We start from the raw sequence: 22910 nt of genomic DNA, 5'->3' as shown, positions 1-22910 counted from the left end.
AGGGGTCATCCATAAATTATCTTTAAATTCCAAGGAGGGGTACTCTAAAGATTTTATGAAACCAGTCGTAAGTGTAGCAAAGGCGGTCGAATATTCGTGGAGAAGTTTGACGTAATTATGAACGGGCCCTTTTGTGTGTATGCAATGTTTATTATAGTTTTTAACATCATTATATTATATCAATTTTTAAGTGAATTTTATAAGGGTTAAACTTTTACTATATTTTCAGTTATCTTTGAATCATTTTAGTTTTGCATAAAAATTTTGCATAAGAGTTTTATCATAAGGACATCATCTCTAGAGAGATAATGTCCTTATGGTTTTATTTATTTATTTATTTTATTTTATTTATACAAGTAAGCCTTGGGCTTTTGAAGTACGGACGATATGATTCTAACATGAGAAGAGATGATGAGAATAGTAAACAAATTTTAAGATTTAAATTAGCAAAGTGCTTGTAAGTAATTAATTAATGAAGGAATTTCCAGGACAGGTGGAGAGGAATAACAACAAGTGGGTGATCTTACGGGTGGCAATGCTTGGAAAGTGGAGCGCAGAACCAAAGACAGTAGAAAGAGGGAGAGTAGAAGGCTTGGCTGGAGTGTTCTCGCTTTGAAAGGCTTACATGTAAGTAGAACAGACCAAAGAGGGTAGAAAGAGGGGGTGGGTTTTGAATTGGTATTTATTATCTTAATGTCTGGCGTACTTTTAGTGGTTATCCAAGATCCTACTGTGGACATAGCGGGGGACGTGGTGGCCGAATTGGAAAAAGTGAAACCCAATGTCGAAGGAACGGTGTCATTTAAGGGACTAGACACGCCCTACAAGCAGACATTTGAGTCCGCAGAGGGTAGGAGTTTACAAAAAAAAAAAAAAATAGAAATAATTGTTAATGAATTTTAAAGACCAATAAGTACCATTTCCATGGAGAAAAACTCATTTCTGGAGAAGCTTTCCGAAAAATTAACCAAAAAGGCTATCTGAGAAATCGATTTTTTTCTTTTTTTTTTCCCAAATACCATCGTACTTGGTCCTCGACGGGGTGTGTAAAATATACCGCCGATGTGAAGAGAGGTTTGCGCGGCATGGAAAAGGCACACCTCCTTAAAACTCGACGGCCCGGGATTCTTCGCACTAAGCCTTGGTCGTCGACGAGGTGTGCAATACACGGCCGGTCGGAAGAGAGGTGTGCAACGGCATGAATGATAGCACACCTCGTACAAAAAGCAAAATTCTTTAATTACATTAGTTTTGTGGCTTCTGCGGAATATCACGCTCCAAATATATGATTACAAGTTTCATAGATTGTTAGTACTTATAAAATTCGCAAACATTTTTTTTCTTTTCTTATACCTTCGAACATAACTTTAGTCATCGGACTTCTCAACGGGGTGTGTAAAATATACCGCCGATGAGAAGAGAGGTGTGCAACGGCATGGAAAAGGCACACCTCCTTAAAACTCGACGGCCCAGGATTCTTCGTCTTGGTCGTCGACGAGGTGTGCAAAATACACCGCCGAGGAGAAGAGAGGTGTGCACGGCATGGAAAAGGCACACCTCCGTCGACTCAGGATTCTTCGCACTAAGGTTGATAGAAGTCCTCGTAGTTCGTACAGATACCAAAATTCTTTAATATTCTCTAATTACTCTGAACAACGTTATAATTTCAATTGCTATTAATTTAAATGCTGTATACTAAGCTTTTGTGCATCGTTCTGACAGCTAGGATGTATAGTACGAGTTTGCAGTGTGAAAAATGATATTCAATGTACGAATTAGCGTTTTTCAGAAGAGTGTGTAAAGTGTGCTAGTGTGTAAGGTGTGCCTTTTAGGGTCCTTCCCCCTTCCGTCCTTCGCTCAGTTCTTCCGCTAATCCCCTTGCCTGCCCTGCTTCCGCAGTGGCGCACGCGTTGTAACCGCTCCCCCCCGCAGGTGCGGCAAGTAATACTTCCATGCACGTATAGAGGAAGAGCATCTCCCTTAGCACTATATTAGGCTCTCAATGGGAAATTAATATGAAGTGCGCCCTGTATCTGGCAGCCGTTCGACATGTGTTTATTATTCATTTAATTAGATTTATATGCAGAAGTCAAATCGAATTATGGTGACCATAGATACATTTAATTATAAATACTATAAGTTTTAAGTGGCGTGTTAGATACTTGAATTAATGCCTCATTTAGGGTTTTCTTAGTAAACGGCGCAATTAAACTAATCTCCACCCTATGATTGAATGTTTATTTGCTTATGACGATGTAGTGATGTCCATGGAACAGGAAAGAGATTTAATCAGTTACGTGGGAGGTTTCATATGACTCTTATTACCAGTTTTTCCACAATTCGTTTAACTTTTGAGCGTTATGATTTAAATAAAAATTCAGTTTATAAATTTAGTCTTTTTGGGTCAAACGAATTTATGCGTTCACTTTTTGCTCCCATGAGTACCCACTGTAATAAGCTATAATTTCCACTCCAGAAATCGACGCCATTATGTACAAGTTTTCAAATAATCGCGGACCCTGACCCAAGAAAAGCCAAGAACCGTGTAGAAAGTTCTGAAAACAATCGATTTTCGCTTTCCCATGCTGGGTGAAACCATATTGCAAAAATTAAGATCCTGTACTGTGGAACTCGGGAAAGGCGCCCCCTACATATACTGCGAGCTCTTTTTAAAGCAATCCATACAGAAATTTATTGATATAATAATAGTACACTGTTTAATGCTATATATCCTGGCACCCTGCCACTCTTTCCGACCAGAAGTCCCTGGACTTGTTGCGGACCGCGCGACACTTTCGACATCGGACTCCCGCTATATAATTCGAGCTTGGACAACTGAAGAGAAAGGGACAGCTAGGTCTAATTTGGTCATGCAATAATACAGAAAGTTTAACTCGAATTAAAACAGTACAAAATGAGGTTCAAAATATTCTTAGCCCTTTTTGGTTTCGTCTCTCTGTCCTTGGGATATGATGTCGGTAAGGAGAGATCGTTTTTACAACACAAAGCACTGGTTATGTCACAAAAATCATAAAATTTCAATTTCTACAATTTTACGCAATAAAAATCATTAAAATTCACAATTTGTCGCAATAAATGTCATTAAAATTCACAATTTGTAGCAATAAAAGTAATTAAAATTCACAATTTGTAGCAATAAAAGTAATTAAAATTCACAATTTAGCGCAATAAAAGTAATCAAAAATCATAATTTAAGGCAACAAAATAATTAAATTTGTCAAAAAAATCATTTTTTAACAATTCCCGTTGATAAATCACGAAACTTCAGTATTTCTGCAATAAAATCCTGAAAATTCACAATTTCTGCAATAAAATCCTGAAAATTCACTTTTTGCGATAAAATCCTGAAAATTCACAATTTTTTGCAATAAAATCCCGAAAATTCACAATTTTTGCAATAAAATCATGTATATTCACAACACCAGCTAAAACAAAGTAAATTTCACAATTTCCGCGGTAAAGTCACAAATATTGTGAAATTTTTCTCATCGTTGAATTAACATAAGACTGCCTCCTTTCGTTGCAAATTATTAAAACGGAACTTTTAGATCAGTATAAAGGGTTCACTTCCGTCCGCTTACAAAATTCTGTACAAATTATTTCCTTCCATGAAAAGTATCCGCTTAACTAAGGGGTATTATTGATGGCCTTAACACCAAGTCAGTTCGAGTTTGCGCCACTATGAAAGGCTAAGCGGAATGATACGTTAAAGAGTTGACGTGGCCAACTCCGACTGGAGTAAAATCGATATTTGAGAACGATTTACCGTCAAGAGACATACAATAAATAAGTCAGTAGGAATATAAACAATAAAAAATATGACAGAAATCAATTCTTTCTTTGGGTACGGTTAAAGTAAACCAATAGTTCAAAATATCGGCATGGTCTTTTTCTCCTAAACTAATATTGGCATAAGAAACAGGTACGAAGAACAAGAGACTATTTCAATTGAGGTCACGCGCCAGTCCGTGCTTAGCCTGAACCTGCATTGACAGCTAGTAATCTTTCATCAAAGACCGGGTTTCAAGGCTCCCCGAATTTAAAATCGAATTTCGTTTCAATATTTTCAATCTTGAAAGGATGAAAAATAAAGCGGGATAATATAAACATTAATCTAGTTTAAGATTGCAAGTATAGTTTTATCGACTTAAAATGGGTTTCCACGGTTTATAGAGTGGTACGAAGAGGGGAGGAGCTACGGGGACGTAACGTCAATATTAATAGTCTAAATTGTATGGTCTGAGCTGACGACTTCCAATATGGTCGCCAAGGGAAGTAAGAGATAGGAGGGCGTGACGTCACGAGAAAGTTCGTAGTAGAAGATTATATAATCTACCATAGTAATACTTTTGTATTGGATCGTTATACGCTTTCCAATATGGCGGTGATGCGTGAGGAAACTACCCGAGATTAAGGCGAAATGCTTTTTTTCGTTCTCAAATATAAAATGTCTTCTTGGCTTCCCCTAGAGACCGTTTCCATGAAGAAGCATTTAAAAATATTTCGACACAAACCAAGCAACCGGAAACGCAATTAACTTCCCCCCAAGTCAATTTCAGTATGTTTACAGTGTGCAGTATAAATAAAAGAAACGCTATACAAGTATACATCTACAATGGTAGATTCTAGAAAATTAGAAAATGGGGGAAATTGAGTTAATCGATACCTTTATCACATGAAACCCTTATGGAATACTTTAAATTTCCCACTTCTACCCTCCCTTTGAAAAAGTAGAAACTTTCGCGAAATAACCTGTAGAGCCTGTCGAGAAAGTTTAGTTCACCTTGAGAGACCTGGATTTATGGTTTGGGAAATAATGTAAAAATATCACCATGACAACGGAAATGTATACAGAAAAGGCAGTCAATAACGAAAGAGTTAAAATAAAACATTGTCCTAGTGGTGTGGAGTTGAGTGACTACCTAAGTCTATTTTAACTGGGCGTTACGCGCCTTATACAAACGAATAATTTTCAAAAACGTAGAGGTTTGTTGTGTTCAAACTCCGAAAAGAGGAGGGACTGAAATTATTGGAAATCAGTATGAACCAACCTTATACGTGTTACACTGGACAGGGCGGGGGGGGGGGAGATTGTTGCGAAACCATTGTATCTAGGCCAAGTTTCAAACAAATCGATTTGAAAAACGTCAAGAGTGCAATTAATGTGCAACGTCGTTCGTCGTTCTTGTTAAAATAGGGTGTAGTTAATAAGAGGGGCGATGATGAATAGGGTCGAAAAGGACAGGATTTCTTACAAGGGGTCAAGGTTGAATTGGCATATTTACAATTGTTTAAATATCCCTAATTTTTCGTCAATGCTAAAGATAGGCTTAATAAAAGGTTATATAATTAATTAAATGGAGAGTTATTTGAGGTGAAAGGTCAAGCAGTCGAGATCAGGGTCGTGGGTTTTGAATTGGTATTTATTATCTTAATGTCTGGCGTACTTTTAGTGGTTATCCAAGATCCTACTGTGGACATAGCGGGGGACGTGGTGGCCGAATTGGAAAAAGTGAAACCCAATGTCGAAGGAACGGTGTCATTTAAGGGACTAGACACGCCCTACAAGCAGACATTTGAGTCCGCAGAGGGTAGGAGTTTACAAAAAAAAAAAATACGTGGGACGCTTCAAATTCTGTTTAACTTTGAAATTCATTTAATGAAAAAGAAGGCACGTTGACTGTTCTTTCGTGCCTGGACACGGTGAAGGGATACGGAGAATACACCAAATCCAGCAACTTGCAAATGGCCGTCTACGATCACGGATGTTATCGACCAGATCCGAAAAAGGGGGTTGGTTACCCCGTCATGATATCGGCCGACGATATTGTACCGATCTTGGCCGATATGAGAAGGTCTCATCTGAAACACTGGGATAATGTTGTCATCATTCATGACAATAAAATGGGTAATATGAATATCTATCATTCATCAACGAGCACGGTCCTTAATGTTTACCCCTAGATTTGAGCCTACTGTCTGGAGTGGTGGACGTTTTCCTCTCCACCGTTTTCGTGGGTCAAAGGACAACGACGGCTACGACGTACGCGAGCGGCGGTGCGGAAACTGTGACGAAAGACTCGAATGACCAGCTAACGTTCGACACCATTTTCGCGAACATCAAAAACGACGAGTACGCCCGCTATTTCATCGTGATTGGAGAACCGTCTTTTCTAGCAACTGCAATCGCTAAAGTGAGTGTTTTAAAAGATCCGAATCTTCAAAGAACTAAAGGTTCAATAATAAATGAAAACAGGCTAAAGCCGGGAACCTACTATCCATCACCAAGTTTTGGATTACAATCGCGACAGGCGAGACAAAACTAGACGATGCCTTCTGGAAAACAGCGAAAGATGTTCCGAGAGACGCGAACATCGCCGTGATTTCCAAGAACTTCGAGGGAGAATGCGCGGTACTGAACCGAATTGATGACCTAGTTATCTAATTAGAGGTTGATTACTAATCATTTTCAATAGTTCACGAAAGGTTGCGAATTTGATGCTTTGCTAACGACATTAAGTGAGGGTGTAGGTAAAGGAAATCGCGAAAGCATCGTGAAATACATTCAGGTATAAAGAGAAGTAGGTAATAGGTAGAAGAAACATCTCTAGTCATATTTTTTTGTTGTTGTTTTGAAATAGGAAAAATCATACGACATCCAAAAATGTAGCAACTGCGTTAAATACAAGGTCGAAAGTACCGTCATCTCGGACCCTAATGCGGACGACAAATTCGAACATTCCGCCGAATGGTCACCAATGTCCGGATTAAAGGTTTTCACCTATTTGTTCCCGGTCACTTCGGGAGATTTCAGAATGAAAGAAGTCAGAATTGGTTTGACTGAAGTAAGTACCATCAATTATGAGGATTTAAACGTTGCTTATTCGTTACCTATTTAAATAGTCAGCTCCAGAAACAACCAGAATGACGCCAAAGGATTATTCGCGAGGAATTGTGGGAATAGATGGGTGGAAGGGTCTCATGATCGAAATCATTAAAGAACTGCAAGTCAAAATGAACTTCACCCCCAAATTTGTTGTGGCTGATAACAGCGAATACGGGTTACTAGAAAACGGCAAATGGACTGGACTCATGGGACTCATTGTTGACAAAGTAAGTGATTTTGCGCGATGCTTCTAAAATCGGAACTAATTTATGTCTCATATCCAAGCGAGTTGATTTCATCGCAAATTCAATGTACCGAACCAAAGACCGAATGCAATATGTCAGCTTCACAGCGGCCGTTGACGAAGAGCCCTATCTAATTCTGACTCAAAAGCCGGACCAGGACTACACCTACTTGTTCTTGGCACCCTTCACTTGGGACGTAAGTATTGATTGACACATTCAACACAGAGTTAATTTAACTTATTATTCTAAAAAATTAAATAGACTTGGGCTTGCATCATCGTTTGCATCGTGATCATGGGTCCCTTACTCTACGTCATGCATCGCGCTAGTCCCTACTACGAATACTATGGTCTATGCGATGGAAAAGGCTTATTCACGATGTCCAATTGCGCTTGGTACGTCTTTGGCGCCGTTGTACAGCAAGGTAAGTTACTCGAAGTGACAGACACGAACACGTTTACTAAAACATATGTAATTTACAGGTGGCATTCACTTACCCATGGCTATCTCGGGTCGAATCCTCGTCGGTTTCTGGTGGATTTTCGTCATTGTCACTGTAACATCGTACAGCGGTAACTTGGTGGCCGTGCTAACTTTCCCCAAGATCCGAAATCCGATTGAATCAGTTCAGGACTTGTTGGGAGCCTCTCGTTACATGAAATGGGGGACTTTCGACGGAGAAGGCCTCATTGAATTCCTAAAGGTGAACAAAAATAAAACCAAGGTTTAAGAAAATGGGCTTGTTAAATTATAACGTTTCTGTAGAATGAGAAAACCGGGCCTCTGGTGACACTAAACAAAGGTCTGCAAATCTACAACCGTAACGAGATTAACAACACTTTGAGCAGAGTACAACGAAATCGAATGGTCATGTTGCTACCAGAGAGGGAGGTCTTAAGCATCATTGAAACTAGATTACCAGCCGAAAAAGCTTGCAACTACGCCTACAGTGGCTCACCTGTCCTCAGAGAGGTCATGGCGTTACCCGTACCCAAAAATTGGCCATTTTTAGACAGAATGAACGAAGAGTTAGTATTCGAATCGATCTTGTTTACTTACACACATACACACTTTATTTTGAATATTAAAAATCAATATCACGAGCTCAAAACGTGGGAGCTGAGAAAATTGTAATACGCCTACATAATAACATTGGGAAGGTTAGTGGGACATATTGAACGTTCCCAGAGAGTGAGTTGACTATATTGCGGAATACGCATCTTCAGATAAAACCGATTAATGAAATTACACGTCTTTTCTATCGATTATAAATGTCCACACATGAACAATATGAAAATAACATAGCTTACATAAGGCCTAAATTCAACTATAAACCAACGATGTACCTTCTACAGGATAAAGAAACTGATAGAAACGGGCCTGGTGATGAAATGGAAGAAACAGTTCTGGCCCAAAGAGAACGAGTGTACTCAAACAACCAAACCTCAAGCTGGTGACACTCGAAAAGTAAAGATTTATTTTGCTCTATTTTTGATTTTAAACCTAATTTGATTATCTTTCCTTCATTCTAGATTTCGTTGCTTCACATGTACGGCTCGTTTGTGGTTTTATTCTGCGGTATAGCAATGTCAGTCTCGGCTTTTGTCGCGGAGGTTCTCTACAAAAAGTTCTACGTCAATCCGGAAGTAATAACCATACACCAACATATTCCAAGTACAGACAGGCTAACCTTTGACCTATTTCATAGGCGACCCACATCACGGACCCGACTCTGAAACACATGCAACAATACCCACGCGCCAGGGCTCTCAAAAAGGAAGGTCTCAGCTTCGGTGGTTCCCCAATCCCGCCCTCAAATGGACGTTCGTCAGTGGCTACGGTTTATCCGCAAAGTCAACGAGTTGCTGGACATTTCATGTATGACGGAGACGAGGATGTGCCGGAACAATTCACCTACACGGCGCCCAGAAACCCGAACAACACCAAATTCAACCCGGACAGCGCCCGGAACAAGAAAAGGAGATTCTAATTCAATTAAATCCCGACCGGTACTTTCGGTTACGAGACGGAACGGACTTGAAAAACGAATCAAAAATATTAATTTGTTTAAAAACATTCTGTACCTACGCCTATTTAAATGCACTGTAATATAAAATTTTTGCCATTTTTCAGAACAAGAGTCAGTGAGGTCAGATTCGGACTTGAAATGTTAACAAATTCTCAGGTAAAAAGGAATTTCGTTAAAAATAAGACAGGATAAGTTACAACCTTAAAAGATAGAAAATAATGGAGTTAAAATGAATTTTTATGGAAAGTTTCATTAGTTTTCAAGAATGCAATTGTTACATTGGTAATAATTGAACATTGCCTAAATGGTATTATTATAGCACTTAATTTGGCATATGGTTATTCATAAATTAAATTAAATTCAATTAATGGTAGATGGTTAATTAATAATGATACGTAAAGCTCCTCGCGGTACAAAATTTTAGAAAGAAAAAAATCGTTGGAAATTCATATTTAGAGTTTAAAAATAATTAAAAATATGAATAACGCACGGCCCTAATGTGCCTTTTTTAATTAATTCTAATTATAATTAAACTTTAACACTCACAAGAAAAAAACGCACAAAACTCTATGCAACGTTAAATGTTGTCGTAAAAACCGCTCAAGTTAGGGTTAATAGTTAAAATAATAATGTTAAATATATTAACACTAATTTTAAAAGCACAAAAATATAGTTATAATCACTAATAAACACCAAAGTCGTTTTTAATTAAAGATATTTAAATATTATTTTTAAAAATAATAATAAAATAAAAACATATAGGAGTTCCTGACTATATCGGCTTATATCAAAGCGAAGTGTGATATTTTGACTAATTAAATAATTAAAATATAACCGTTAATTGTTAATTAAAAATAATAATAAACGAATAATTATTAATTAGGGGAAAAAAGTATATATCGGTTGCTGATTAAAAACAAAACAAAAATAACAAATATTAGGTGTTGTCGTTTTCCGCTCAAAGGTATTTAGAAAAAGATCCTATTTATTTTGTAAATGTATCTAATTAAACATATTGTATATTGAAATTTACATATTCAACCATTAACAAATGGTTGAATTTACGAGAGAGCCGATACGAACAAAACTCAAAATTAACTCAGATAAAAAAAATACAAATTTGCAATGTTTTGTATGTGTAATTTACACTGAAAAATTATGAAGACATTCATTGCACGGAAATAAATACGTTATCATTATTTAATTAGTCACTTTCTTCTCTAATTAATTTTCATTTTTATTTGAAGTTAACTATAATATTTTATTTTAAGAAAAGAGTGAAGCTAAGATCCAGGGGCAATCATTCCAATACATTCTCTACGAGCCCCTGCACATCATTGACCCGCAATACACCAGTGTATACGAAACTAAACAGGGCGGATATATTTAAATAATGGTCTGCTACGGGTAGTATACTTCCAGCGGATAATTTTGGGCCTCAAAGTCACCTTCTTCTATAATTAATTTTCATTAAAAGTTAAGTGTAATTTTATTAAAAAAGAGTGAAGCTAACATCCAGGGGTAATCGTTCCAATGCATTCTCTACCAGCCCCTGCAAATCATCGACCCGCAATACACTAGTGTATACGAAACTAAACGGGATTATTATAGAAGCTTAACCCTGGGAACGTGACTAAGCTTTTGGTTTCTACTCTTCATTAGTAATAAATGTTTTTATTAAACATAAAATTTTTAGTTTCTGTTTTCACTAGCACATATTAATTTAACGGGGTGGGTCAAGGTTTCAAGAGACTTTCCTCAATTTAGTGAAAGTAAAAGGTTCTTGATAAGATTGCTGATATAAAAGATAAGAAAATTATTTTCAAACATTCAAAAAGATGCAAGTAATAATAAAAATTTTAAATAAACAAATCCTATAACAGACTATTATTTTAATCAAGAGTTGGGATTATTATAACCAAGGCTTAAGTATACAAACAATTGAATTCTATAAATCAATAAAGAACAATATGACGAATTATTTATTGAATTATAGTAGTCTAGTTTACAATAACGTTAGAGTTAATATTAAGTTGGTCAAGGCGAAACTCGCGTAGCGTGGGAAACACGCGATAAGTACTTTAAAGGTTAGACCAAAAGGAATGGTTCCCAGAGCTAGATCTTTTCTACAATATCGACTAGACGCCACCTAAGAATTATCGACTCGGAGAAAACTGTTGTACCATGCATTAAGAATAAGGGGAGTGAAAAAAAAATATATTTGCAGTTTCGCACGACATAACAGCAACGTAAACGACTTCAAGAAAAAAACCTTTTAAAGGAATATAACGCAATCCCGATATATTCGCGAATCAAGAATTAAAGTATAATATTAAAGGTACAATTGGTTACGATATGCCATATCGCGGCTTCCACCGTATTCATCGGCTGTACGAGTACGGTTTAATATTTTAGTACAAGTTCTGCCACTCAAAATGTCTTAATACCATTAACAGAGCGTTCTCAAAACTTTGAACATACGCCCTAACGGTATTATGTAAATCGAATTCTAACTATAGTAAACTAACGTATATGTTCCGACAACAAACACGCTTAGCGAACGAAAGTCGACGAGAAGGCTTTTGTAGTAAGCGCGTGTAGGTTTAATAAAGTATAATCTTAATTAAAGTAAAAATAATTAAAACTAACTACAAAAACGAATTTGAAAATAATTTATTCATATAGTAAAATATTGGACAATTTTTCAGATCTGGTAAGAATCTATAAAATCCAATTTTCGCGTGTAGTCTTTTAGCGGCTTGTAGAATCAAAATGAACTACATAAAACGCTTTTTAATGGGAATAAGGTCTCTAGTAAGCCACTGAAAGACTATTAGAAATTAACAGAGCGAAACTTGGGGCAAAAATATGGATTAAAGTTGTCAAGGTATGAAGTTATTGATATACGATACTGGAAACTGTGTTTACGACAGACCCTCTGTAAACTTTATTTATATGTTAAGCTTTTCCCCGTTTCTCTATTGGACGGCTTCACGTTGCCGGTTTGTGATTGGTCAACGTCACCTAGCCCGCCATTAAACTAATTAAACAAGAAAGTTAACTTACATCCAACGGAGTATACTTCCGTTCCCCCTGTCATGGGCCCTGGGATTTTTTTATATAATATACCCTGAGGTCCCCGATTCTCATTAGAGCTCTCCATGACAGCGTCGTATTTCGGGCTGCCATTGTAAAGCTTCAACATGAATCCGATTCCGTAGACTTCAGCTTACAATCATTTTACATTTTCCCGCTTTTTTAAGGTAGGAATGTTTTGTTTTTCATTTTGCTTTTGGGAGAGTTTAAGAAATTGGCCGAAAAACCGGTAGAAAACTTAAGATCTTTCACGTTTGGCGCGAGAAAAAACCCATTTAAGCCTAACTTTTGATAAAGGCTTTACTGGCATATTTCAATTAGGCTTAACAAGGTCTCGTTTGATCTTTCTTTGATAAAGGCTTAGATGCAATATTCAAAAATTAGGCTTAAGAAGTAGAAATTCTCGTGAAATTTCAAGTTAACGAAATTGAAGTGCTCCAGAAAAGACGATACCTTTCAATTCGGTCAATTACTTGAACAAGTTTTTAAGTATACGGCAAACCACTTAATTAGTTGACAATTCACAACGGAAATGGCATACGGAAAGCCGGCCATATTTCCCATAAATTGATATAAGTTATAACGAGATAAAAGATCGATTTGAAGCCATAATAATTCGAATGAACAGTACATCTGATACCCTTATACAAGAAACGCATAGTCATGTGAAATCTAAATCGGTCAAAAATATCATTAAGTTTATGTTTATCGATAAAAACATCACACACACAACGCAATCACCAGAAAAATGGATTAATCATTACGTAGTTCAATATCAGTTTGCAAGTGTAATGAAAGTCGCGCGGCATAACACGCCATGTTAAATATCGTAGGAATAAAAGTAGTTCATGTAAAGTTGACTTCAAAAGTAAAATTGCGCTTCTATAACTCCCTAAACTAAGTTAAATTCATTTCCAACGCCACAATAAACATATATAACTCAGCGTTGGTAGTATAGAACATTATGATTGGTTTAAACTAGACACTGACCCATTGGACGAATCAAAACGCGTTACCCAACCACGAAAGTGCCGAAACTTTTTCAACAGGTGGAACTCATTGATTTTTAGGGGGCAAATAATACACCGTTACGATTTCGTACGACCCAATAAGGTAAACCGAATAAGTATAAGATAAAATTATAGATTTAGTTCGGTGCGTTATTCCCCCTTTCATTGAATTCGAGCTTCTTAGGTGGACAAAGTATAGGCCTATAATGGGATAAAATAAGGTATAACTCCTGGGGTGGCAACGGCAATGTATAGCTTGCTGATCTTATACAAGGAAAATCGAGTTTCCCACCGGCACAGGAAACTGCATATATCTTGAGAGGTTCCCGTTGCGCGTTTTGAGTATAATTAACGCGATCTATATTGGTTTTCCTTTTCTTGGGAGTGAGTCTCTTAAAGCAAAGTTGCCGGTGTTGCCGAGCAGTCATCGGGTGGTTAGAACTTGGGCCGACCGGAACAGCGTTCCGGAAAGGCTTAAGAAACTATATAATCAATTTTGTTACAGTCAAATTCTTCAAAATGAAGTTGACATTCGCGTATGGAATTTGTTTGCTTTTCCTTTTGGAAAGTTTCGTGGTTCGTGTACATGGAGCCAAGATTAACTTTCGTAAGTTAAATAAAATAATCAAGTTAAATTTAACGATTGTTGAATTAAGTTTTACGATACCACATACTTTTAAAGAGCTGTTATATTTTAAAAATGACTAAAGAACTACATGAGGAAGCGGCAAATAAAGAACTATATTTTAAAAAATTTAAACGTATGTTTTCATGCACACATACGTTTAATAATTTAAAAATAAAACAGCTCTTTAAAAGTATGTCAAATCATAAAACTTAATTCAACAATCTTTAAACTTAACATAGTTTAATAATAGTCCTTAAGCGGCTTCATTTTCTCAAAACACGAAAAACCAAAAAAAAAACCGGTTTACATTTCAAATTTTGGAGCAAAGAAGCCGCTCAAGAAGCTAATAGAAATTTAAAGTATAATATTTAAATAAGGTAATTTTACGTCTAATGACCTTAATTCTACACAATTAAGCAAAATATTAGTTTGATCCTACAGTTTCTGTCAAATATAACCTAAAAATCGCTTAATATTATTTATTAAATTCCCCGACTTAATCTAATCTAAATTTCTAATATAAGATTTACTTAACGCGTATGTCACTATAATAAATAAATAAATAAAGAGATAGAAAAATGTAATTTCTGCGGCGAATAAGCCATTTTATGAAAATTCCCCGGGGAGAGATAGAGTTGTTCGGTTCCTAATGGAACTGAAATACAAGAAACCTTAACGAACACGTAATATCATATCTACGTGTGTTACAGCGTAATTTCATATCCATAAAGAAATACCAAAAATAAATAGGGGAAAGTGTCGGACTGCCATATTTTCCTGCCTTTGCCTTAGCTTGACATGCATTTCGAGACGCTCAAGCGCGAGAGAGATGTTTAAAAGGGTATCAGCCAATCAGATTTGTAGTTGATGATGTCATTCTTACCGAAAATAACGCTCGTACGCCACCAAACGGGAGAATTTGGCATAGGCGTATCTCAAGGAAGAGTCACAACCTCGGACGTCCGCGCTCTGTTCTATTTTCTTTAGTGTTATTTTCGCGTTTGAACGAGGTTAAAGTTTGTATAAAAAGTTAGCACGTCGAAATTAAATAAAAAATGCCGCGGATGTTCTTGAAATCATCATTTCATTCAAAAAACTCATCGTTAAAATCCTTTAGAATTTCGTTTAAACTTAGGCCCTGGGTTGTCATTATAAGCTAAAACGTTTTAGTATTAGTAAATAACATCAATATTAGCAAACTAAATTAATACAATCATGTACATCATCAAATTAAATTGTGGCGATAAACTGCAGTGGCGGTTAGCCTCAGTCAAAAGCAGCTAATGCAAAATAAAACCGCACTATTTCTTAACGCGCAATATCACAATTTCATCTTAGGTACGTGGTGAATAGGCGAGGGGGATGAAACAGATTTCGCGAGTATGCATTCACCCCTCCAAATGCATGTCACAGACGAAGGAGAGAGTCCGACACTTTCCCCTATTTATTTTTGGAAATACCACTTAATATTTTTAAGCCTGATAGAGATTTTGATTAAAATTCGAATTGAAGATAGATATAAAATCGAAACCGTGGAAATATAAATAACCGAGGCAAATAGTATAATTATATTTTTCATAAATAGCTAAAAGCACTATCTGTTTCCGCGAAATTTCCTCAATCTAGCTCATATAATTATTAGACTGTTATAAATTTTCTTTCTTATTTACCCCCCCCCGCCCCTGTGTTTCCTTGAAAACTTACCAATACCTTAAAAACCCTCAGTTATTGTCAGCAAAGGATTTTACTTCTTTAACAGTATAAAAGAGATTCCTTTTCTGAATCTGAATTGGCTGTCAACAAACAATTGTTTTTGTATAACAGACACACATACACACTCAAGGTCACCCAAAATCCTCCATTTCTAATATCCACGTTGTTAATCTACAATCACATACGTAGATAAAAAAGGCGGATTGCAACTTCTGTTTACGGTAAAATTGTTATGGATCAATGTGTGTCGGACTCTTTAGTACGCGTTAAGGCGAAGACTCGGTTCCCTTAGCAACCAAACGAGTTTCAAAACTTCAAACGTGCACGAAAACCGGCCGTTTTATTTAATAAACTTAGAGAGATAAAAAAAATTGCATAGAAAATGAGGATAAACTAAATTAAAGTGGTACACTCGCGTGCTATTACGAATCACGTATATTCTCGAAATCTATTTAACACTGAAAAAAAATGAATATATTAGGCCTAAAACGTATAATTAATTTAAGAAGTTACGAAAAATTTGGGCAGGGAAAATGGAGGCATGATTATAATAAAGAAGGCCCTCTTTTGCTAAAACTTTAAGTAATAGTAAATAATTAACGAAGCCACCAGTGCCCATATTTACATATTTAGGTCACAAATCGTGAAAGCAAGGACGGTTAAGTGAGGAGTGGAAATAGGTCATTATGAACTTTAAGTGCAAGGATATTTAAAAACAAAGGACCGTTATATGACGGGCTCGCTTAGTAGTGTACTTATATTTAAGATTATTATTTAAAAATTGAATTTGAAAGAAACATCTATGTAATTTCAGTTATAATCGCCGATAAAATGAATTCAAGACCAAAAACCTCGTGTAGATCAGCGGCTGAAAAATTGGGGGCCGATGTAGAAATAGCGCTGGTTGATATAGAACCCGAAATGACCGAAGCCGACAGTAAGTTTTACCCCTTGAGTAATAAAATGAACCCTAATTAAAATTAAAAAAAAAAAAACATTTTTCATACGCTCCATTACAGTTTGTAAGGCCATACTAGAGAAAATGGCCGCTCCAACCTTAGCTATTGATACGACAACGGGCAACACCGCGATCAATCGAGTCTCTGACCTGGTCAAACTCGTGGTCCGAAAATTACACATACCCACTGTTAGCGTTACACCCACCTACGCTCCTTGGCCCGGGGCTCCTTTGACTGACACCGAAAAAGAGTATTTCTTAAAAGTTTTACCACCTGAACTGGCCATGGCATCAATCATCAAAAGCATCGTCAGTGTTAACACGGGAAAAGATAAAATCAGATCCTTCATGGTAGCTCACGACGAAACATTCCGTAAGTTTAAAAATTGAAGGCCGACTTCCATCGAAAAGAGTTCTGGCGAACTGAAAACCGAGCATCGAGACTAACAATGGAGCGACCGTGCCGATTTTCGAATCCCCGCTGGGGTAAAAGATGGAAGGGTTCTAGCTAACTGAAAGCCGTGCAATGTGGTTCTAGCGAACTGAAGATACACAATAGAGTGTTTCCTTCAGGGGAAAGCAAAAATTTGAGAGGAAATAAATTTAAAAGGATTTTTATTGTTCATCTTCAGTTCGCTAGAACCACATTGCACGGCTTTCAGTTAGCGAGAACCCTTCCACCTTTTGACCCAGCGGGGCTTCGAAAATCGGCACGGTCGCTTCATTGCTACTTGTTAAGCTTTGTCCACATTGAACTCGCGCTCGCGTGTTCGCGCCTTCGTCTATTCGCATCTTCGCAACAGATCACGAAAAACATTTGCACTTCTGTTCTGATACACGGAACAATTTTGCTTTTCCCATTCTGAGAGCCAATAAAGTTTGAGCAATCTGCCCTTCTCCATCGACGTTGTCCAAAGAGAAAAACGAAACTAATCGCCCCAGCCTTCCTCTCGCCTGTGATTGGTGCTTTTCTCGCGAAGGCGCGAAATTCTTGGCTTAGTTGCAAGAAATTTGTATCTTCGCGAGGTGAGGACGCAAAGTAGCGAAAACCCAATGTGGACAGTAGCGCAATCTTGCAAACAAGCAAAGCGAAGATGCGAACTCGCAAAATGTGTCAGTCTGGACAGGCCTTTAGTCTCGATGCTCGGTTTTCAGTTCGCTAGAACCCTTTTCGATGGAAGTCGGCCTTTAAGCCTTTCATTGTAATTGACAAAAATAAAATTAATTAATTAATTTATTTAATTAGCGCTACAAAATAAAGTCGGTTTGATATTCGATAACATCCCTTGCGCCATTGCTTTGGAGAGTTTTGACGAGAAACCCGAGACAATCGAGATTTTCTTGAATAAAGTAGGGAAATCGGATGTGGGGAATATATTTCTATTGGGAAAAGTCTCCACCATTAACGCCATCTTAAGCAAGGCCTCTGAGAAAGAAATGTTCAAACCCCAGTATGGATGGTTTGCGATGACAAAGGTATGGTCATATGGTTCCAATTTGAACAATTCATTATTTCAGGGCTCCCACCAAAATCTCAAAAATAAATAGGGGGTACTTTTCACGATAAAAACGGGGTAAAATAGAGACCAGAATTTTGAAAATAGGAACCAAAAATGGACCACTGGTAAAACAAAATGACATCTTTAATATATAAATGTCTTAAAACTGACACTTTTTAAGTATTAAGTGAAGTTAAGAACATTATATCACTTGTTTTTCCGATTTTCAACAAAACAGCGAGTTATTTCTGACTTTCTTTTACTGGTATTTATGTTTAGACTGACTATGTTTCGTTACTTCTTTACTCAAACAGTTATTCTAGACATCTCCATTGACTAAGTTCCAAATAAATGCTTATTTCTGGGGTTTTGGAAAATAGGGCGATTGAAGGACCAACTACCGATTTTAGGGTAGATAAAGGAACCTTGCCGGAAAATAGGGACTTTTAGGGACCTGTTGGGAGCGCTGTTATTTAATACGATCGTGTGAATAAAAAAGAAAACAAGCCTACTCTGTTTAATTAAAAACGCAATATTTTTAAATCAGGATGAGAAAAACATCGAATGCAAAAAATGCGTCAATGGTTCGGTAATCTTCATCAAAGGTGAGGCGAGAGCCGCCGAGTTAGACGAATTAAAGAAAAGCGGTGCTCTATCGGATGAAATTGTAAGACGAGTGTTACCAAATAGTGTCTACAATACCAGCCGATCTAATTGCTATTTAAAATTTATAGATCGACAATGCCTTCTACTACGATTTGACAAAGGGTATCTTGGACGCCATTAAAGGTGAGGTGGGTAAAGAAGGAGGTTGGCCCGAAGCTCTGACGTATCCAGAATGCGGGGCTGACGCCACTGAAGAACAAATCGCCGAAAGAGCTAATGTCAAACTTAAAACTATTCTTGAGCCGGTAAGACGCCTCAAAGTAAAACCTTGTTGTCAGTCAATGAAATTAAATCTTATTTCACAGATAACTATCAAAGGAGTCTACGGAGACATCGTCTTAAAAGCCGGCGCCAGTAAAAAAGCTTTGCCGTATCAAAATATTAATCTTCAATTGTCTCACTTCGCCATGAATGGCGATGAACGTATCACGGTTAGTATTTAACCACGGCGACTCAATTAATCATAATGACTTATTAACGAACCTCTAATTTAATTAGGCTAAAGGTAAATGGACTAGAGACATGGCAAAATCGCCTGTGGCGGAATTCGACAGCACAGCTCTTGCAGATATTAAGGAGCATAAAGCTATTCCGATGCTACGAATCACGACCGTTATTGTAAGTCTTATTTTAAAGAGAAAAATGACCCTTATCTCATTAAATTGGATGTAAAAAAAAGTACTTTTAAAAACTATCATGATAAAAATTGTTTTATACCCAGGAACCACCATTTATCTACGAAGTAAAAAATGCAAAGGGTGAAACAATTGGGTACGAAGGCTTTTGCATTGATATGCTAAACGAAATTCGAGCCAAGGCCAATTGGGATTTTCAGTATCGCATAACCGTAACGAAAGATAATTTACACGGTGACATGCACGAAATCGCGGAAAGAAATATTTCCTGGTCTGGCATGATTGGTGACATTGTCAATGGGGTAACACAGTATAAATTTATAAACTTAACGTTCATTTCTATATACAATTAATAATTTTTGTCATTATTACAGAGCGCCGACATTGCGCTGGGGCCAATCGCTGTTATGGCTGAGAGAGAGACGGCGGTGGATTTCACAGTTCCTTTCTACGATTTAGTCGGAGTTTCAATTTTAATGAAGAAAAATGAACCGAAATCTTCGTTATTCAAATTTTTAACGGTGTTGGAAGCCAACGTATGGGCTTGTATCATTGGAGCTTATTTTTTCACTAGGTATTAATTAGTAGCCGCTTTAATTCTTCCCCGATAAACGGATAAAATCTTTTCCTTAGCTTCTTGATGTTCCTATTCGATCGACTGAGTCCCTACAGCTACCATAACAATAAAGAAAAATACAAGGACGACGAGGAAACGAGAGACTTTAGTCTGAAGGAAAGTTTATGGTTTTGTATTACATCTCTAACACCGCAAGGAGGCGGTGAAGCCCCTAGAAACCTATCGGGTCGACTGGTGGCGGCTACTTGGTGGTTATTCGGTTTCATCATTATCGCCTCTTACACGGCTAACTTGGCCGCTTTCTTGACCGTCTCTCGTCTGGACTCTACCATCGAGTCCTTGGAAGATTTGGCCAAACAATACAAGATCAAATACGCGCCCGTCGAAGGATCCACCTCTAAAACGTACTTTGAAAGGATGGCCGCCATCGAGGAAAGATTTTACGAGTAATTTGGCCAAGTGCTGGTTTATTTACAAAAGACGCAATTTTTGACCTATCTTTGTCATTGATTCGTCAGAATTTGGAAAAACATGTCCCTGGATGACTCCCTAAATGAAACCGAAAGGGCCAAACTAGCAGTTTGGGATTACCCCGTCTCGGACAAGTACACAAAAATTTGGTGGACTATGAAAGAAACCACTTTTGTCAAAACACTGCAGGAAGGAATTGACAAAGTTCTGGCGTCCAAGGGACCTCAAGATGGATTCGCACTCATTGGCGAGTACAATCGAACTCGGAATTGAATCGCGAAACACCGGGACTTATAACAGATTAAATTTTAACAGCCGAATCCACGCAAGTCCGATACGCCGCCATGATGAATTGCCAACTGAATCAAGTTGGAAACGAATTTAGTCGGAGACCCTTAGCTTTGGCTTTACCCAAAGGATCCGAGATTCGAGAAAGGCTGTCTAATGCGTAAGTATTTTTTATTGTTCTAATTTCTTGTAAAATTATCCGGAACATTGGTCTTGTTCTCTAGGATTTTGGAGTTGTTGAACGAGAGGAAATTTGAAGCTCTGAAGGACAAATGGTGGACTAACAACCCCTACAGAAAGAAGTGCTACGACAAAACCAAACAAGGAGATGGAATTGCTATAGAAAATATTGGTAACTATAGGGTTTACCATTTGGTGGATAAGGATTTTCCCATTGGGAGATAACGGTCTTCCCATTGGGAGATAAAGGTTTTTTTACATTGAGAGATAAGGGGTTTTCCCGTGGGGAGATAAGGGGTTTTCCCGTGGGGAGATAAGGGGTTTTCCCTTGGGGAGATAAGGGGTTTTCCCTTGGGGAGATAAGGGGTTTTCCCGTGGGGAGATAAGGGGTTTTCCCGTGGGGATAAGAAATTTCCATTGTGAGACAAGAGTTTTTCCATTGGTAAAATATAAAAGCTCAACTTCCTCGACAGGTGGTGTTTTCATCGTGATCTTCATTGGAATTGTCCTGGCTATTTTGACCTTGATAATAGAGTTCCTGTACTTCAAGGGAAAACGCAGTTCTACACGCGTCATCACGGTCAAAGATTTCAGCACCCAATCAAAAGATCCCTTGAGACGGTAAGGAAACCACTTTTAAACAAAATAACTTTACAAATAACGGCAATTTATATGGTTTATCATTTTTCCTGAACCCAACCTTTCAAGCGTTTAGAGATGGAAAAAATAAGAAAAGATAAATCCTCCCAATTGATCTCCGTCGCCCACCGAAGACTTCTTTCGAGAATTACGTACAATTTTGTGTAAAATATTCAATCAAAAAAATCAATGCTCAATTATTAGTTAACGTAAAATTAATCAAATATCGGGTGATATCTAGTCGTTACAAAGTTATATCTTAAAATAAATCGGACGTCGATTATTTTTATCAAGAAAGGAATAAAGAAAAATAAGTAGTAGTTATTTTAATTAAAAAAACCGTCCAGCTAGAATTTTTGCGTAAATAGTAACGATTATCTACGGTTAATCTCGCCATCTAGAAAAGTAGAAACTCGCAGCGGCTTAAATAAAATTCAGATTTTCTATAATCAAGCTAAACCGATAAATTTTCTTAATGCATTTAAGTTAAAATAAAATATACCAATCACTCGCAATTATGTATAACCATAACCAAAATCTAATCAATAACTGTACCACCGATAAACCAAAAGAGAAAAATATGTTATATTATAATAACATACAAAACGTTCCCACCTAAAGTTACATAGAGAATAAATTTTAAAATCGTTGTTAATGTTGGCTCACTTATTAAAGGCACGTACAAAGAAATATTACTTTTGTAAATTAAATGGAAACTATCGAAATAAAATATATTGCAATTGTTTCAATTTTTTTATGATTTGGGATGAAAAATGTCTTTGATAGCCTTGCAGGTTCGCCAGATATTTTTATTACAAAAATCCCAGACTTTAACAGGTTTCCTTGACGATTTAAAGTAATTTTCTCTTATCAACTAACCTTATTTGTAAAAAAATCGAAATACTTCGTGTTTAAAAATGGCTAGTACATTTTCTTAACTTTCCTTGACATTTTACTCTCATTTTCCAATTTCACAAATTTTCCCTGACATTTCACTCCCATTTTAAATTTCTCAAATTTTCCCTGAAATTTCAATCTCATTTAAACTTCTCAACTTTCCCCAGACATTTGAATCCCATTTTAAACTTTTAAAATTTTTCCCAGACATTTTAATCAAATTTTCCAATTTCCTTTTCTAGCCTTGACAACCCTGTAGTCCTTTAGCGACTTTGTTAGCCTTCAAAATTCACTAGCGCCTTAAAGACTATAAAACTCTAGGTAAATTCGTCACGCGAAGTCTAGAAATTTCACAAAACTATATTGATCTCAGTTAAATTTTATATATGGCGACATTTCAATCGATACTTTTGTTACAATCGAGATGTTTTTGACATAAAAGAAAAAAAATACGCCTTCCTGACATTATTTG

The 22910-nt window shown here is 37.0% G+C and overlaps 3 protein-coding genes across 4 annotated transcripts; all 3 read left to right on the top strand.

Moving 5' to 3' along the window:
• The first annotated feature begins 398 nt into the window (after positions 1 to 398).
• LOC149623312 (ionotropic receptor 93a-like) lies at positions 399 to 10501 on the top strand. Its single transcript, XM_089853277.1, has 17 exons — positions 399 to 457; positions 620 to 627; positions 713 to 850; positions 5475 to 5612; positions 5690 to 5929; positions 5986 to 6215; positions 6278 to 6433; positions 6498 to 6590; positions 6663 to 6866; positions 6925 to 7134; positions 7193 to 7348; positions 7414 to 7576; positions 7635 to 7855; positions 7918 to 8180; positions 8508 to 8619; positions 8685 to 8798; positions 8861 to 10501. Exons 1-17 carry the CDS (start codon positions 399 to 401, stop codon positions 9140 to 9142), a joined length of 2787 nt encoding a protein of 928 aa, XP_089709403.1. The 3' UTR covers positions 9143 to 10501.
• A 5937-nt stretch (positions 10502 to 16438) lies between these two features.
• On the top strand, positions 16439 to 19423 carry LOC149623311 (uncharacterized). Its single transcript, XM_089853276.1, has 7 exons — positions 16439 to 16565; positions 16648 to 16959; positions 17833 to 18062; positions 18633 to 18752; positions 18820 to 18996; positions 19057 to 19182; positions 19250 to 19423. Exons 1-7 carry the CDS (start codon positions 16460 to 16462, stop codon positions 19421 to 19423), a joined length of 1245 nt encoding a protein of 414 aa, XP_089709402.1. The 5' UTR covers positions 16439 to 16459.
• An 80-nt stretch (positions 19424 to 19503) lies between these two features.
• Positions 19504 to 22266, top strand: LOC149623310 (ionotropic receptor 25a-like). Of its 2 annotated transcripts, none has more exons than XM_089853370.1 (8): positions 19504 to 19688; positions 19761 to 19960; positions 20020 to 20409; positions 20482 to 20681; positions 20750 to 20882; positions 20947 to 21074; positions 21376 to 21523; positions 21618 to 22266. In XM_089853370.1, exons 1-8 carry the CDS (start codon positions 19545 to 19547, stop codon positions 21640 to 21642), a joined length of 1368 nt encoding a protein of 455 aa, XP_089709496.1. In that variant the 5' UTR covers positions 19504 to 19544; the 3' UTR covers positions 21643 to 22266. The 2 variants fall into 2 exon arrangements, with proteins under 2 accessions (XP_089709496.1, XP_089709497.1); XM_089853371.1 differs by having other exon boundaries at positions 21611 to 22266.
• The last annotated feature ends 644 nt before the right edge of the window (positions 22267 to 22910 follow it).

This window comes from Phalangium opilio, unplaced genomic scaffold (assembly GCF_054372755.1).
Source record: "Phalangium opilio isolate 3A_F unplaced genomic scaffold, DU_Popi_V2 ptg000113l_1, whole genome shotgun sequence".
Taxonomy (NCBI): Eukaryota; Metazoa; Arthropoda; class Arachnida; order Opiliones; family Phalangiidae; genus Phalangium; species Phalangium opilio.
The sequence above is the reverse complement of the archived record's forward strand: the minus strand, read 5'-3'. Positions and strand labels throughout refer to the sequence as shown.

Excerpts from the sequence above, each read along its gene's own strand:
- LOC149623312 (XM_089853277.1), top strand. The coding sequence starts at position 399 with ATGAGAAGAGATGATGAGAATAGTAAACAAATTTTAAGATTTAAATTA. Across the intron at positions 6,434-6,497 it reads ACTTCGAGGGAGAATGCGCG|TTCACGAAAGGTTGCGAATT; the intron begins GTACTGAACCGA and ends CATTTTCAATAG. Across the intron at positions 8,799-8,860 it reads AGTTCTACGTCAATCCGGAA|GCGACCCACATCACGGACCC; the intron begins GTAATAACCATA and ends CCTATTTCATAG.
- LOC149623311 (XM_089853276.1), top strand. The coding sequence starts at position 16,460 with ATGAATTCAAGACCAAAAACCTCGTGTAGATCAGCGGCTGAAAAATTG. Across the intron at positions 18,997-19,056 it reads TTAAAACTATTCTTGAGCCG|ATAACTATCAAAGGAGTCTA; the intron begins GTAAGACGCCTC and ends CTTATTTCACAG. Across the intron at positions 19,183-19,249 it reads ATGGCGATGAACGTATCACG|GCTAAAGGTAAATGGACTAG; the intron begins GTTAGTATTTAA and ends TAATTTAATTAG.
- LOC149623310 (XM_089853370.1), top strand. The coding sequence starts at position 19,545 with ATGCTAAACGAAATTCGAGCCAAGGCCAATTGGGATTTTCAGTATCGC. Across the intron at positions 20,410-20,481 it reads ATCGAGGAAAGATTTTACGA|AATTTGGAAAAACATGTCCC; the intron begins GTAATTTGGCCA and ends TTGATTCGTCAG. Across the intron at positions 20,883-20,946 it reads CGAGAAAGGCTGTCTAATGC|GATTTTGGAGTTGTTGAACG; the intron begins GTAAGTATTTTT and ends CTTGTTCTCTAG.